The 14,551-nt window shown below is 44.5% G+C and overlaps 2 protein-coding genes across 4 annotated transcripts; one reads left to right on the forward strand and one right to left on the reverse strand.

Annotated features, from left to right (window-relative positions):
• The first annotated feature begins 9 nt into the window (after nucleotides 1–9).
• On the forward strand, nucleotides 10–9,352 carry LOC121086972 (acyl-coenzyme A synthetase ACSM3, mitochondrial-like). The gene is made up of 5 exons (XM_040591496.1): nucleotides 10–621; nucleotides 3,875–4,020; nucleotides 5,452–5,651; nucleotides 6,386–6,596; nucleotides 7,796–9,352. Exons 2-5 carry the CDS (start codon nucleotides 3,989–3,991, stop codon nucleotides 7,839–7,841), a joined length of 489 nt encoding a protein of 162 aa, XP_040447430.1. The 5' UTR covers nucleotides 10–621; nucleotides 3,875–3,988; the 3' UTR covers nucleotides 7,842–9,352.
• ERI2 (ERI1 exoribonuclease family member 2) lies at nucleotides 8,779–14,501 on the reverse strand. Of its 3 annotated transcripts, none has more exons than XM_040591489.1 (8): nucleotides 14,384–14,501; nucleotides 14,087–14,226; nucleotides 13,690–13,817; nucleotides 13,381–13,492; nucleotides 12,776–12,876; nucleotides 11,600–11,681; nucleotides 10,832–10,920; nucleotides 8,779–10,622 (listed from the first exon to the last, which is right to left on the reverse strand). In XM_040591489.1, exons 1-8 carry the CDS (start codon nucleotides 14,404–14,406, stop codon nucleotides 9,276–9,278), a joined length of 2,022 nt encoding a protein of 673 aa, XP_040447423.1. In that variant the 5' UTR covers nucleotides 14,407–14,501; the 3' UTR covers nucleotides 8,779–9,275. The 3 variants fall into 3 exon arrangements, with proteins under 3 accessions (XP_040447423.1, XP_040447422.1, XP_040447425.1); XM_040591488.1 differs by having other exon boundaries at nucleotides 13,381–13,537; XM_040591491.1 differs by lacking the exon at nucleotides 14,087–14,226 and having other exon boundaries at nucleotides 13,381–13,537; nucleotides 14,384–14,469.
• Nucleotides 14,502–14,551: the final 50 nt, after the last annotated feature.

Here is a 14,551-nt window from a genome sequence, read left to right on the forward strand (position 1 = left end):
CAGCCCCGCCGCCGGGCGCTGAGGGAAGCACGGAGCCCAGGCGGCGGGTGGGGTCCCCGGTGCGCCCCTCGGCCGCCTTCCAGGCCCCGCTGGCAGCCGGTTGCTGCCGCTGGCAGCGCGGTGCCCCTGGAGGCGACAAAAACCGAACCCGCCGCGCCCGACCTGCAGGCCGCCGCTCGCCTCAGGCCTCGCACCTGCCGTGGTCGGCGTTCCCCGGGCTCGGTTCTCCGCACTCGAGCTCAGCTGTGGCCAACTCCGGCCGCTCGTAGCCCTTGATGCTTCCTCTTCCCCCCGAACTTCGGCTCCAGCGTTAAAGGCTGGGTTGGTGCGAATGGCTCTGGGACAGGCAGCGGCCTGGGGAGAGGAGGGGCAGGGTGCTGGCTGTGGTGTGGGTCCACGGGTGGCGGGGGGCCTGCAGCTGTGGGGTCTGCAGAGTTGGGCCCAGAGCCGTGGGGCCTGCAGCATCAGGCAGAGCCACGGGGCCCGCAGCCATGGGGCCTGGTCTCGGACACCAACCCGCAGGCCCCACGGGGGAGAGCTGCAGCTTCCCCCGCTTCCCGGCTTGCTCCTGAAGGCATTCCAGTGGAGAGGGACCAGCTGAAATGGAAGCTCTTGACACAGGTAAGTTTAGGCCTGAGACACTAGAGAACACGCACTGACAGAAAATCATCATGGTCCATAGCACAGCTTCTAAAGGAAGGTGTCCTGTGCATCCCTGTCCCTGGGGCCCTCTCCGTGCAGTAACTCTGGAGCTTCTTGGGCAATTAAGGATGGGGAGAATTAAGTTCCTCTGCATTTTGTGAGAAGTGGTGGAGGAGACAGCTGAGCAGGCCTCGCTAGGGGCAGGACCATTGTGTTATTCACATGCACGGAATCCACTCAGGCTAAAGCAGGAAAAAAGGAAGCAATTGATGGAAGTATTTATCAGTTATAACCACAACAGGAGGTGGCATTTACATCTTATCTGAAGTTTTGTTCCTGCAAAGCCTTTGAGGCTCATCTAATTCTACAGCCAGTGTTAGATATTGGGGGGATTATTGACCACACCTACGTTAAAAGGCACTAAATCTTTGCAGGGCTGGGGTTATGTGAAGGACTCAACGTTCTGCTGAATTACAGTGATAGTCTCTGGAGCTGGGCATGTCAGGACATGTTTGAAACGAATTTCTACAGGCACCTGTGAGAGGTGCAGGGGAAATCAATTAACCACTCAGAACATAACTAGGATACCTCTGTGGTAAAAAGTGCTGGGGGACTTGGAAATGCCCGTTAGTGCTCAGGAAAGTAGTTGTATGCACTACCAAAATAATAGGTTACAAGTTAGGTCCCTGTGGAAGTTGCGAATTTCTTCCTAAAGTGGAAACCTTCTTGCCTACGTATTCCTGGCACATTGCTGACAGTCACTGACAGCCATTGCTGTCATTTTCTCTTAATGTTTGTTTCTTGTCTGGGGTGGTGTGAGCTTCTGGGTAGGGAATCCTGTTAAGGCTGTTCCTCTGCCTCTCCTCTGGGAGGATTTCGCCACATGCATTTCAAAGAGCTGTTTAAAATGTCACTACTGCAGACTGCCTGTAGGTCTCCCTTTCCCGCTAGGCAGAGAGCAGCTTTGTTGTTTGGGGGAATCTGTTTTGAATCAGTTTCTTTTTGCTGCAGTGAACATTTCAGGGAGCTGGTTAACATCTCCTTGTGCTGTTGACAAACAGATGTGGCAGATCCCCGGGAGGGAGTTCTGGCAAAAGTACATGATCTATGTGCCAGGAAAGGCTGCAGCATCACCCTCAGTCATCACCCAGAGGACTGTTGTGCTCCGAAGATGTAGATGTGTATTAGCAATCTCCCTGCTGACCTGAGAGGCATGGTTTGAGGATGAGATACAGCAGGAGCCATTTAGGACTCTGGCAGCCAAGCTCTTATGAATCTTGATGCTCCAATTTAACCTACGGTGCCACTAGGTCCCTAGTGAGTGACATCCTCGCAGGAGAGAGAGGCGGAAGGTAGAGGCATGCACCAGTGCTGCAGCTGTGCCCACAGTGGTGCTGGACTGTGGCCTGCATGGCAGAGGGAACAGCACATGTTCCCTTTTGCCTCTGCCGTGGGAGCAGAGCAGAGGAGGCAGCAGTGCTGGAGCACCACATAACTGTGTGCCCTCTGAACATGTGGCAGAGCCCTTACAAAACCTTTCAAGTCACCAGGTATGAACAAAGCTGGTGCAGGCACCAGCTGCAGCATCCCAGGGATCAACACCCACTGTTGTCACAACTGAACTGGTGTGGTTCCTGAGCTACCTGCTGAGCTGTATAGTCACAAAGCCAATCTCACAGGGCTGTTGCTCCCGTGTTGCCCCAGCCAGAGCGTAACAGGCGTGGGTTGCCTGTAGCAAAGTCTTATGACTGTGTTCCTCCATGGGCTGGTGGGTGGGAGGAGGGGAGGAAAAGGAAACAGGAGAGATTTGGGACTCATACTTTCTACTTCCACTCTGAGCTCTGCAGAAACCTATCAGCTTTTCTCACTGTGCTGAACTTGGCTGCCCCTTGTGTGAGTCTAAAGTACATGTAAGGAACACAGGAGCCTGTCCCTGGACACGGTAATGGTGCAGGAGTGGGCATGTGACCAGGAGCCTGAGATCTGTGTAAGGAGTCAGAGCTGGGACACATGCAGAGCTGAGAGCGCTCCGCTTGGTGGAGGCAGTGCAAGGTGGTGTGAGCTGAGGGGCAGTGAGCTGGGACTGACAGCCTTTTGACAAAGGAACTGACCCTCCACCCACCCCTGCAAGCCGCTGACCAGGATGTTTTCTGGCATGGGAGCGGTGCTGGTTTGCCTCCTGTCTGTCCACATTCCCTCTTCTCTCTGCCCCTCTCTGTCTTTCATTTGGCTGGGTTTATCTCCTGTGTTTTGTCATACACAGACTGAATGTTACAGATACAAAAAAATGTTGCTTTGCTTCACTAAAATCACATGATTTCACAGCTGGATAGTTATTAATTCAGTAAGAAACTAGCAGGTTTTATATTAATTTGTAAATCAAAGTCAGTTGTCAGTGCATGAGAATAAGTCCTTCAGAGTTTTCAGACCTGCTAAGCTGACTCTTTGAGAAGTAAGGCTTTGCATTTTGGCTCCTTTTTCAGGGAGTCTTTTAAAGTTTCTCTTTCTCATAAAGTGATGCTTTTTGCTGATCACACATCAAAATGATGTTTAAAATATCAATACTTAGAATCTTTTCAGGGCTTTGCTATGTTCATTTCATTCCTAGCAATCAATATATCCCCAGTGCTGATAATCTAGAAAAACTGTAAATATCTTTGTACCAAGTGACACTGTGGTCAGCCGGTAATTAGTGCACCATTGCTGGATTATCTGTGTAATGTCTTGGTGTGCGCTGCTACTTCTGTGCTGTCACTAAGCGTCAGAGATTTCATTTCCAGAAGGCAGAGCCGAAGTGCTTGGGTAGCGTTCAGTGCCTCTCTGCTGTATAAGGCAACTGAAACGTGATCTACAAGGTTAGTGGGGCTTATAGAAAGGAAAAGAACGTGAATTATAGGAAAGCTGCCACAATGACAAGGTTGTGTTGCTGGTTGAATGCAGGGTGAGGATCTCAGCTGCGTGATGGTCACTGGAGAGCAGGGGCCAGACAATGGCCAACTGGAGCTCTCCTCAGCAGTTACTCCAGTTAACAGCTGGGACTGTTGTTCCAGTGTATTCCGCTGTGTAGTAGTAAAAGCTGTTCTGAAAGGGAATGGCTAATACCAGGTTTGTATCTCTATCACTGTAGCATTCCTTGGAGAGATAATCAGTAAGGAATAACCTTGAAGAGACTATTAGGGCTCTTGTTCCTGTGATTTTTTTACTGAAGATCCCACGTGCTATGTCCCTGCAGGCTTCCCTGAGAAGATCTGTCCAGCTTTGCAGCCAGCACTGCCCAGTTCACATCTCTCCAAAGCCAGAAAACAACAGTACAGACCAGAGGTGCCAGAGTACTCCAGCTTTGCAGATGTGCTGGACAGATGGACTGAAGTGGAAAAGGTAACAGTTACTTGGCTTCTCTGATGCCGAAGTATTTAATGCTGGTTGTTAATGCTGATTATCTGACAAATCCAATAACCAAGACTCTGAGGTTATGTTCTGATTGTAATCTGGTGATCATCTCATGCAGTTTGAATCTGTAAATCCCTTAGGCCACATGCTGTCCTGTCCGTGAGTCCCAGTAGTTCTTTGCTTTCATCAGTAACTCCAGTGAGATTGAGCATGAATAAATAGTTGCTTCATAAATGAGACTGTGAACTGAACGACTCTAAACCTTGCATCAGTTCCCATCAGCCATGACATGCACCCTACCTGGATGTGCCAGGGACATCGTTTGACCTCTGTGTTTTACTGCCTACCTGTAAAATGAATGATAAATACAGTGTAATGTCAAACCTCACCCACTTATCCCAAAGGTGAAATCTTTTGCATCAAGGACTTGGAATCTACAAAACTGAACAACTTTGAACCCCACACCAGATGTAAGCTGTATGCAAGGAAGGGAAATGTGGGGGGTGGGGAGAAAGTATAGGTCTATCACCTTTCTTACTACATAGGTCTGAGCTCTGTGGATGTTGGACTGGTTTTGCAGGCTCAAACTGTTCATGATGTGGTGCTAAACGCAGTTACATCCAGCCTGGCAACAAGAACAGAACGGAGGTATCACCTGCCTGACACAATTGTTCCTGTTGCAGGAAAAACAGGTTTAGGCAGGCTGTGAACAAGGAGCAAGGAACAGCCTCTGGAGAAGGTGTTTTGCCCTCTGAAGTGCACAGATAAAATCTGCTCCCCTGAAAATGAACCTTAGGTTATTTTACCTTCAGACAAATAATAAGGTGTCATATTCTTGCTGCCCCAGTGAAGCTTTTGCTCAGGAGGTGACATACTACACTGCTACTGCTAAATGCATTGGCCCCCTTTAAAGCACATTGCATGCATCCATTTGAGATCACTTCACACATAAATTAGGTGAGATTAAAGGTCACACTGTGTGGGCCTATGCTTTTAAAACTGTGATTTAATTTTCAGAAGTACCAGACAGGCCCAATTCCAGATGAAGTTGAAAATGAGCTCTGAGGGCTCAGGAGACTCTTGAGCACAACCCAGAGGTACTCGCATTCATCAGCTGCTTTGTTGGCATGACCTGAACCAGGAAGATTCTTCTTTCTCTGTGCTGATTACTTTATCACCTCTTCAGAGTGTAAGATGAAGAACTCAGGAGAAGAATACAAATTTAATTTCTTAAATGACATTTACAGTTCTTTCTAAGGGAGAATTCTCTGCGTCGTTTGGAATCAGTGGCAAATTTCTGTTGATTCACAGGGTTCTCCAGCACTGAATAAGTGATGAATGCTTTTCTTCCTCAAATTTAAGGTAAAGGCAATGTGTTTCTAAAATGAAGCATTTGTACTGTACCCTGTTGTCCTATAGGAGGGGAAAAAAGACTAAACCCCCTGTGTTATGGTGGGTAGATGGTGCTGAAGAAGGGCTGAGGTGGATCTTTGAGGAACTGTCCAGGAAAGCAGCAAATGTACCCTCTGATGCCTGCGGCATGCAACAAGGAGACAGTTACTCTGATTTGGCCTGGATCCCAGATCAGTGGCTGGTGAAGTTGGCTTGCGTGAGAACAGGTCAGTAAAAGCATAGAAATGGTATGGAGGTACAGAAATTGTGACTCAAACCGATCTCTGCCATTTAATACACTCAGAACTACCAACATGCTAATGATGATGAACTAGTGTCATGCTGGTTAAAACCACTCTTCTTCGTGCCAGGTTTTTTCTTCATGGTACCTTTAGGACTTTCATGCGTGCTCTAGCTGTTAAGGAAACCCTGTGAGGCCATGTGCCTCTGTCATTCTCCTCTTCCCAGGCACTTGTGATTCCTCACATATGCACCCTCTTGCTAACTTGCAATGAAATTAGCCCACAATTAACAAAGTGTTTCACATGTTCCCCTGTGGGATCTGTTCAATACTCAGCTCCCCAGCATTTACAGCCCAGAGCATCCTGGTGCCTCACAAACACTAGCAGTATGGCTTGTGAGACAATGGCTATGTTTACCAGCAAAGAAGTCAAGTCCAGAGAGATGGCATGTTCCAGGGGCAGTGTTTTCAGAAAAAGGGAAGTTATTCTGTTATTTTGCTCTCCCATGATCAATAGAGTATTTGCTAGCTTGTGTTAATCCTCATGTAGCATTTAATCCATCAAAGAAATCAGTGTATTTACAAATCTAAGGCCAAGTCCTGCTTTTAGTACAGCTCTGTCCCACTCAAAAGAACAAAATAAGCTGAAATCTGCATGCAGGTACAGGTGTCATTCGTAGATGTTGAGACTGTTTTTCCATTCCCCTTCCTTCCCTTCAGGAGCTGTCTGGATTCCTGGCACGCAGCAGCTGACAGCAAAGGGCATTCTTCATCGACTTCAGAAATCCGAGGCGAAGTGTGTCATCACTGATAATTCCATGGCACCAACGGTAGACTCAGTGGGGGCCGAATGCCAGTTGCTGAAATTCAAGTTGCTTGGGTCAAAGGGCCACAGAAGAAGGATGGCTGAACTTTTTAAAGATCTACTGAAGTGAGTAAATACTGCTGTGAGAGCACGACAGCAAGAAAGAAAAGCACAATTGTTTGTTTTGAGTAGGAAATGTTGGCACACCCCGATATATTATTTTCACTCTTTTAGGCCTGCACAGTGGAAAAATATCAATGTTTATGATACTTTTGTTTGCTGCAGTTATTTTGGCTAAATATTTTAAAAAATGTGTAAGTCATACTTTCAAACCACTTTATTAATCATTTTGCTTATTTAAAAAAATGCTCTTTCTGATCACCAGTGTGTGACCACGAAGTGTCAAGATCCAGTGGGTATTTTACCAGTGGAACTACAGGATCTGCAAAAGTGGCTGAACATTCCCACAGCAGCTATGGCCCTGGCCTCACAGTAAGTGGAAGGTACAGATACCATTTTAAATCAGACATATTTCTGTAGCTGGTCACATAGCAGCAGGAAGAGAAACAAGGTTTTTACCAGAAGCTTTTGTTTCAGTAGTTCGAAAAGCAGCAGTTGCTGTACATCCCCAAAAGTGGTGGGTTTTTTTCCTTAAAAAAAGGCAGTTTGAATCCAGCTGCCTTAGTTTATAATGGTAGCAGTCATAGAGTCACTAACTTCTTTTTAACATTCCTTCAACTTTTGGTAAATCCTTCATTGTGTATAGTTATAGATTGCCCATCAGCACAAGTTTATGAAGTCCACACCATAAAAGAGAGTGAACCCTGGGTCTGTCAGGCTTCTGAATTCATGTGTGTCTGGATTAGACACAGCTCCTGCAGGAACAAAATGCTCATGGTTCAGAATCTTTAAATTTATAAAGCAATGTTGTTTATAAAATTGGTATGACAGTGCATTTCACTGTTAACAGGTAAAGAATTAAATAATCAGAAATACCAAACTAGAAGTAAACAAAAAAAAAATCCTCATCCCTAAAAGTAAATTCCACAAAACCCCAGCACTCACATACATATTCATGCAACACCATGTTCTGAGGTGGTGTTAGCTTGTCTGTCAGAATAATTTTTCCCTTAGAAAAATGCAACAGCAGCCTATCCTGATGACATCCTCACTACGCTGTGACTTCGTCCTGCTCAGAAATTCAGCCTTTTCTAATCGCCATTTACCCAAGACATGGATTTGCTTCACTGGCACATCTCTTTGTTATTTTAGTATTTGCCTTGATCCTGCCAAATAGACTGTGGATTGTTTCCTTGTGTTACCAGGTACTGGCTGGACTTGACTTCCTCTGATATATTTTGGAATGTGTGAGCCACAGGCTAGGCAAAGTCAGCTTGGAGCAGCGTTTTTTCACTATGGAGTCGGAGGGCATGTGCATTTGTACATAAGATGCCACATTTTGACCCAAGCATTGTCTTTGAGATAAGTGAAGCAACAAACAGCACTATACTTTCTGTCTGGTCTTGCCCAGGTTTTCATTTCCCCTGGCACTGCACAAGGGCAGTACTGTCCACCAGGCAGTAACCAACCAGTTAGTTAAGTGGTGAGTGCTGCAAATACGTACCCCAAAAGAAGAGCATATTTGGCATCGGTAGAGTTTCATCATATACTCTGCTCTGGATTTGACTACACAAACCTACAAACATCCATTATTAGGTCTAAAAGCGAAGTATACAAGAAAATGTTTTGGGGTTTGTGGAGCACTTTGGTGGTGTTACTAAAAGAGGTGTCAATAACAGATGAAAGAGAATTTCAGTTCCCTGCACCACACAATTCAAAGTTAAGGAGTGAAGAGGCAGCAAGGTTGAGTATCTTTAACAAAAGGCACCAACATTATATTCTCTTAGATCCTCCACGCAGTTTGTTCGGTATTGCAGTTTCCTCCCTTTCCCAATAGATGGAGTTTGTTCAACAGCTGCCAAAAACTTGGTGGGAGTATTAGAAGAATGAACTGCACCAGAGGAAGTGGAGAAAAGATTAGAAGCCCGTGTTGTTTTTTAATAGAAATTTTTAAAAAGTAAGATATTGCAGATTTACACAGTAATGGTGGGTAAAAAACATTATACTATATCCTTCTTAGTTTAGGTTTGAATGAATTCTTACCTGATTCCCACCACCTGGCTGTCTCAGGTGCTATACTAATAGCTAATAGTATAAAAGCAGACAGACTGATACAAATAAAATGGGAAACTCATGTACTCAAGAGTGCAACAGGTGATGTGTGTTAAATAAAGTATTTAATGAAGCGTCACCAGCATTTTATCTTTATTGTTATTTAAAGGATAAAAACCCCCAGAGTTTAAGAGAACACTATTGCTTCAAGAATCACTTTTGAGAAGTGTGCCAACTTCTAAATACATTTTTACAATTTAGTTATCGTTACAAGTATATTTAGAAAAAAAGTTTAAATAAAATCTGTGTCATTAAAATAGTATTTAAGGACTGGACTAGTAAAGAATTTAAAATAACATGATAAAGCAGAAATTTAAGATTTGTAGCAACAGCTGCTCATACTTTAATTTTAGCACTTAGTAGTTTTATCTGTTCACTCACACTTCATTAACAACATACTTTATGACATACATACTTTTGCATGCTTGAGCAATTTCCATTTGTATCCATGTTAACCAAGTGTCATTTTTGTCCCATTCTCAGAACATGTATCTGACCTCATTTGACTGTCCTGATTGTATTAAGATTGGTCAACTTACTGAGTTTAAGATTGGGACAAAATATTATCAATTTTCAAGTTCTCATAGAGGGTCTAAGACACAAATATTTTTTATTGGAAGAAGTTCCTAAATTACTAGCAACAGTTCCAAGAGAGGTCAAAGCACCTGCATTCACGGCGAGACCATTGGATTTCTCTTTCAGAAATGCATATTCCCACTTGAAGTATCCACAGCCTTTCTTACTACTTTCATGCTTGCCAACAGGACAACAAAAAAATGCTTTGTCATGATTTGGACCAGCACTTGACACATACAGTTTTTTAGCTCTTCGACCGCAGTTACACAAAGGGGGAGTTGCTTTTCCATTTTTCACAGCTGTTACAGACCGATTTGAATTGACTGCAGAGTTCGGAACGACAGGAGGCACTTGGGGCAACTCTGAACTCCTTAAAGGTAAGGAATGATCAAAAAATGCAGTTTTCTCTTGATATATAGCAAAGGACTGTTTTTTTGCTGGTGGGAATGTTTTTGGACTAGTTGGCTTTCTTTTAGGAACCTCTGAAGGAGTAGAATAATTTCCAGTTAATGCAGATTGTGCTGGAATAGCATTTACTTTTGCAGATGGTAACTTAAAAGCTGAAAAATCTGAAGTCTGCTTTTGTACCATTCCTACATTATAGATCGTAGTATCAGGACTTTTGTAAATAATCGATTTCAGAGGTTCCACGGGTGCTACAGTTTTCTCCAAACTTTGATTATCTGAACTCATTGCAGCTGATTGTTTTGAAGCTCTTTTTTCTTCAAACACTGTTAAAATATCTGTACTTGAGTCATCTTTGAATTGAACACAGTCCGAATTTTGTTCATACTGAGATTCTGGTATTAAAGCGACATCCTCCCAGTCAGTCAGCAGAGATAAGCAATCAGAACTGGTACTGATATCCTCATTGGAGATATTAACTGAGGAGATGGTAGTTGAGAAGAGCACTAGTCCCGATCCACGTCCTGGAGGGCTATATCTGGCTGTGCTCAGAGGCTGCCCTTTGCTCAGTCCTTGCCAAATGCCTGCTGATGCAGTAGCAACATTGGGAGATTGCTGTGCCCGCTCAAGAACAGCAAAGCTGCCAGTAGATACGGTTGAAGAGCTTCGGGATTGAGCATTTAACTCAGTCCTTGAGCTGCCACTAGGTACAGCGTGGACAGCTGCAGAGGAATCTGTGCAAGTGGTCTGTTGTTCCTCAGTTTGTACATTAGAATTTATCTTAATTCCAGCAACACCATTCTGGTTTTTCTCAGCCAGAGAATTTGTTTTACAAGTTCCAGCTCTAGATGTTTCAGGTCTGCTGTTACTTCCCAGTGGAGTCTTGTCAGTGAAGTTTACAGTCAATGTTCTGGAAATTAAATTGTTCTTTGGATGTGCCTAAGGAGTCCATAAACAAAAGGAGATTTTGAAAAGTGAATACTCAGAAGTTTTAGAAATCAACGCACAAAATTAGTAAGTGTAACAGCCTAGGGATGTTCTGTTCAATTCATAGTCAAGATACTGGGTTTATTATTTGAATAGCTCACCTTTCATTGTATTCCAGGCTACAAAGCAAGTGGAAGGGAAGACACAAAGTAGTTACTAACCTTATCCAAAGATTTAGTAACCTTCAGCACACATCCATCACAAATCAGCCTCCAAGCAAGACGGGCAGTATTCCGAGAATCATCCAACCCTTCAAATGTATGTTTATATTAATGTCTTCTTTTTAAACTACTATTGGGGATAGTTCTTATTAGAGGAAAAATGTGATCTAGGTAAGCCTTACATAAATGACAAGGATTCAGAGAACTGTGACAGTTACCTAGTTCAAAAGAGGGAAGCAGAAGTAAAAAATTCCAAAGAATTCCCTGTGTTGAAACATCTGAGGATCAATCCATAGAGCTGAATATTATCCACAATTTTTAAAATCCTTTCTCTGTTTTATTAATCATGTCCCAAAAAAATAACCATATTGTGCTGGTATTCTCTTACACTAATATGCTGTCCAGAGCTATCAGGTAAAACCAAGTTTCCTTATCCATCCCCCACCTCTTTTCTTCTGCACCCTAGCAATTCAGAAATTGATCGTGTTGAACATGCACTCGGTAGCACTAGGAGAGATTTCAGAAAGCATGAGGTTAGAAATTACAAACTCTGGTCTTTGAAGCATCTAGCCTTTCTTCTTTTGATGTTTTTGCTGCACAGAATATTGCATGACCTGGAAGCAATAGCTACTGTTTAGAGTAATAACTAGCTATTACTAGCTGTTTTAGTTTAACTAACCGAAGCTAAATAGTAGCTATTTAGCTTTATTGAAATACATATATATATATATATATATATAAAAATGAGGATCATCATAGCATACTTACCAGAATGTTCCCGTCCTGCAAAAGCTATGCCCAAATCCTGCAAAGCACCACTTAGCCCTTTAGGCTTCCTATTATAAAAGGCCTAAGGAAAAAAATGCAGGTGCTTAAAAAAGCATTTTCAAAACCTCTTCACAATGAAGTGGAAACCATTTCAGAAGTATCTCCTTCTGAATAATAAATCTCACAAGGCAATTGTACGAGTCAGGTATCTTCATTTTACAGTTGAGATAAATAAGCGTAAAACTGTAAGTGACTTACTGTAATAAATTTAAACGGAAAGAACCATGAATCCCTTCTTTCAGTCTTAACTAATCCAGTCTGTCTTAGCTTTGGAGTCATTTATTTGCACTTTATGGCTTATGTTGATGAAGGCCTTAACAGAGCAGCATTGAAGAATACAACTATAAATAGTATCTTGAGATGTTTAAACTGTTGCATACTGCAAAGGCATGGACATTAATATATTTGGCATAGGTATAAATTCTTTTTAAGTCAGAAAAATACGGTAATGCAACTCACTTGTGGTATCTCATTTGATCACAAGGAAAGGGGAATAGTCATGCTGTATATCTTTAGAGACCTAATCCGCTACCTAGGTTAAGAGCCTAAGCTCTAAGTGTCAGGACAGGTAGACTCCTGGATCACCCTTTGAAAGTTAGGTGCTAGCCTGCGAGTTAGAACTCTGTTGCAGTGTACATTATGTAAGAAAATACACATTCATTTTTTCAGTATTATTCACCCTATTCAGAATATACTTTGTGGTCCAAGTGCAGTTCACATGTTAAACCTTTACATACCTCTAAACAGATGATGATGATGACTACTTTCTACGCAGCAATGTAAGGCAGTAATAAGATCACACAAAATGAGGGAGGTTAGGAAGCAAGCAGAGCAAAAGATGTGAGGAAAGGAAGAGCAGTTCAGAAATTCTCCTAGGATTATCATTTGTTTATCTAACAGGAACACCAGGTTGTTTTCATAGCATTAAGATTTCTATTAAAATTCACACAGGTCTAGGGCATGTGGTTTGTTACTGAGTGATAACAACATGGGAAAAAAACAGAAGGGTTACTCTAGTCACTGGAACAGACAATGTTGGCTTGTAATCTCAGATGCAGTTAGCCTTTGAGATGATAATACAGGTATAAATGTTTCACAGTCTGTCAGTCTTCTCACCCTGTATGTTGCTTTGAGATCAATCCAGGAATTTAAAATGTCAGGTTTTCGTAGCTGCTTCCTTTTACACTCATACTGCAAGCACACACCCAGGTCCCAATCTGCACAGAGAAAATCCACAAATAATCCATCACTAAAGAACTGGCCTAAAATCTACATAAAGGGACGTAACATCAGCATACTAGCAGTGTCCTGTATTGCTGGGCAGGAAGCACAGGCTGATTAAGTCTTTGTACATGAAAAGCACTAGGGTTGCTACAGTGGGACATCAGGGTAAGTGAATGCCTGTTGGTAAAAAATTACTTTGGATGGGTAAAGATCTCTGAGACCTCATTAAATCACTTAGACACATTAGGAATGGTGACACAGTTCACTGTATGTAGAGCAGAAAAATGTAACTGTCAGACCCCAGAGACAAAGATGTAGCAAACAGATCAGGTTTCAACAGATTTCGTATTTTCAGTCTTACCCCAATATTGCAGATATTTAGTATCTAATGACAGGGGTTTGGCTCACCAGACGTGAGGACGCCATCTCACTAGCGCCACCTAACGTTAGTTTTTTATGTGTATTACTCTGCGGAAAAAAATGAAAATTTTGTTTACCTGTCCAAGTAACAAAGGTACATGCTTTTGCTTCTGGAGTAGCATTACTTTGAACATCTGTAGTGAATATGATTTTCTTCTCCTTTTGCATCTTTTGAATCCATTTCATGAACTGTGATAGACAAATGTTTAGAGGGACGCCTTCATCAACTTGATCCTTCATGAAAGAGAACAAGAAGTATGTATGTGCTAATATACACTGAAATTCATTTGAAGTCCATTTGTTTTTGGCTCTTTAAAAAGCCTTTTTAAATAAAAGAGTAAATAACAATTATACCGGCATAAAATAATGCTAAATAGCAATTATACCTGTGTTATGCCCGTTAGTTCTGTACAAAATTCAGAGAGAATAGGATGCTCCTGGGGCTGGACATACGTGTGGAATTCCGATTCAATCTCTCCCGTCGAAGTGTTTAACAGGACTGCTGGGAATTCGACTGTGACAAAAACAAAAAGAGGAAAACAAAAAAACCCAACAAACCCAAACCACCAAGGAGAAAGGTTAAAGCTGGTGACAGAATTGACTCCGTCTGCTTGAAACCGACGTTGAAATGTCACTTAAGAGGATGCAACGTTCAAAGCTGCCGCCCAGGGGCCGCCCGGCCGTCCCCCGTCCCCCCGCTGCCCCCGTGTCGGGCCTGGGCTGCCCCACCCCACCCCACCCCACCCCCGTCCCCCCGCCGGGCCGGGCCCGCCGCCCGCTCACCGATCTCGGGCCCGCGCCGCCGCCCGTCCCGCCAGCAGGTGGCCTCGAAGTCCAGGACGATCAGGTACCCGAAGCGCTGCCCCGCCGCCGGCCGCCCGCCGCTCCGCGCCCGCCCGCTACTCCGCGCCAGCCCCAGCCGCCTGCGGGGCGCAGCCACCGGCACCGTCTCAGCGGGACCAGCCGCCCCCCCGACCCGCCGCTGCGCCGGGCGGCCCGGCCGCCTCAGGGCCTCGCCCGCCTGGACACCCCCGCCCACCCCCGGTGCCGGGGGTCCCCACTGGGGATCCCCCCCCGTACCTGGCCAGGCGCTTGGTGGCCATCTCCGCCCTCAGCCCCGCGCGGCCGGGCAGCCACCAGCCCCGAGCGGCGCCGCGGCCATGTCAAACCTCCCGCCGGCGGCAGCGGCCCCGCCCCGCCCCGCCCGCGCAGTCGGCGGATCGGCTGCTCTGGCCTGGCCCGCAGGCA

Source organism: Falco naumanni, chromosome 4 (genome assembly GCF_017639655.2).
Source record: "Falco naumanni isolate bFalNau1 chromosome 4, bFalNau1.pat, whole genome shotgun sequence".
NCBI classification, from domain to species: Eukaryota; Metazoa; Chordata; class Aves; order Falconiformes; family Falconidae; genus Falco; species Falco naumanni.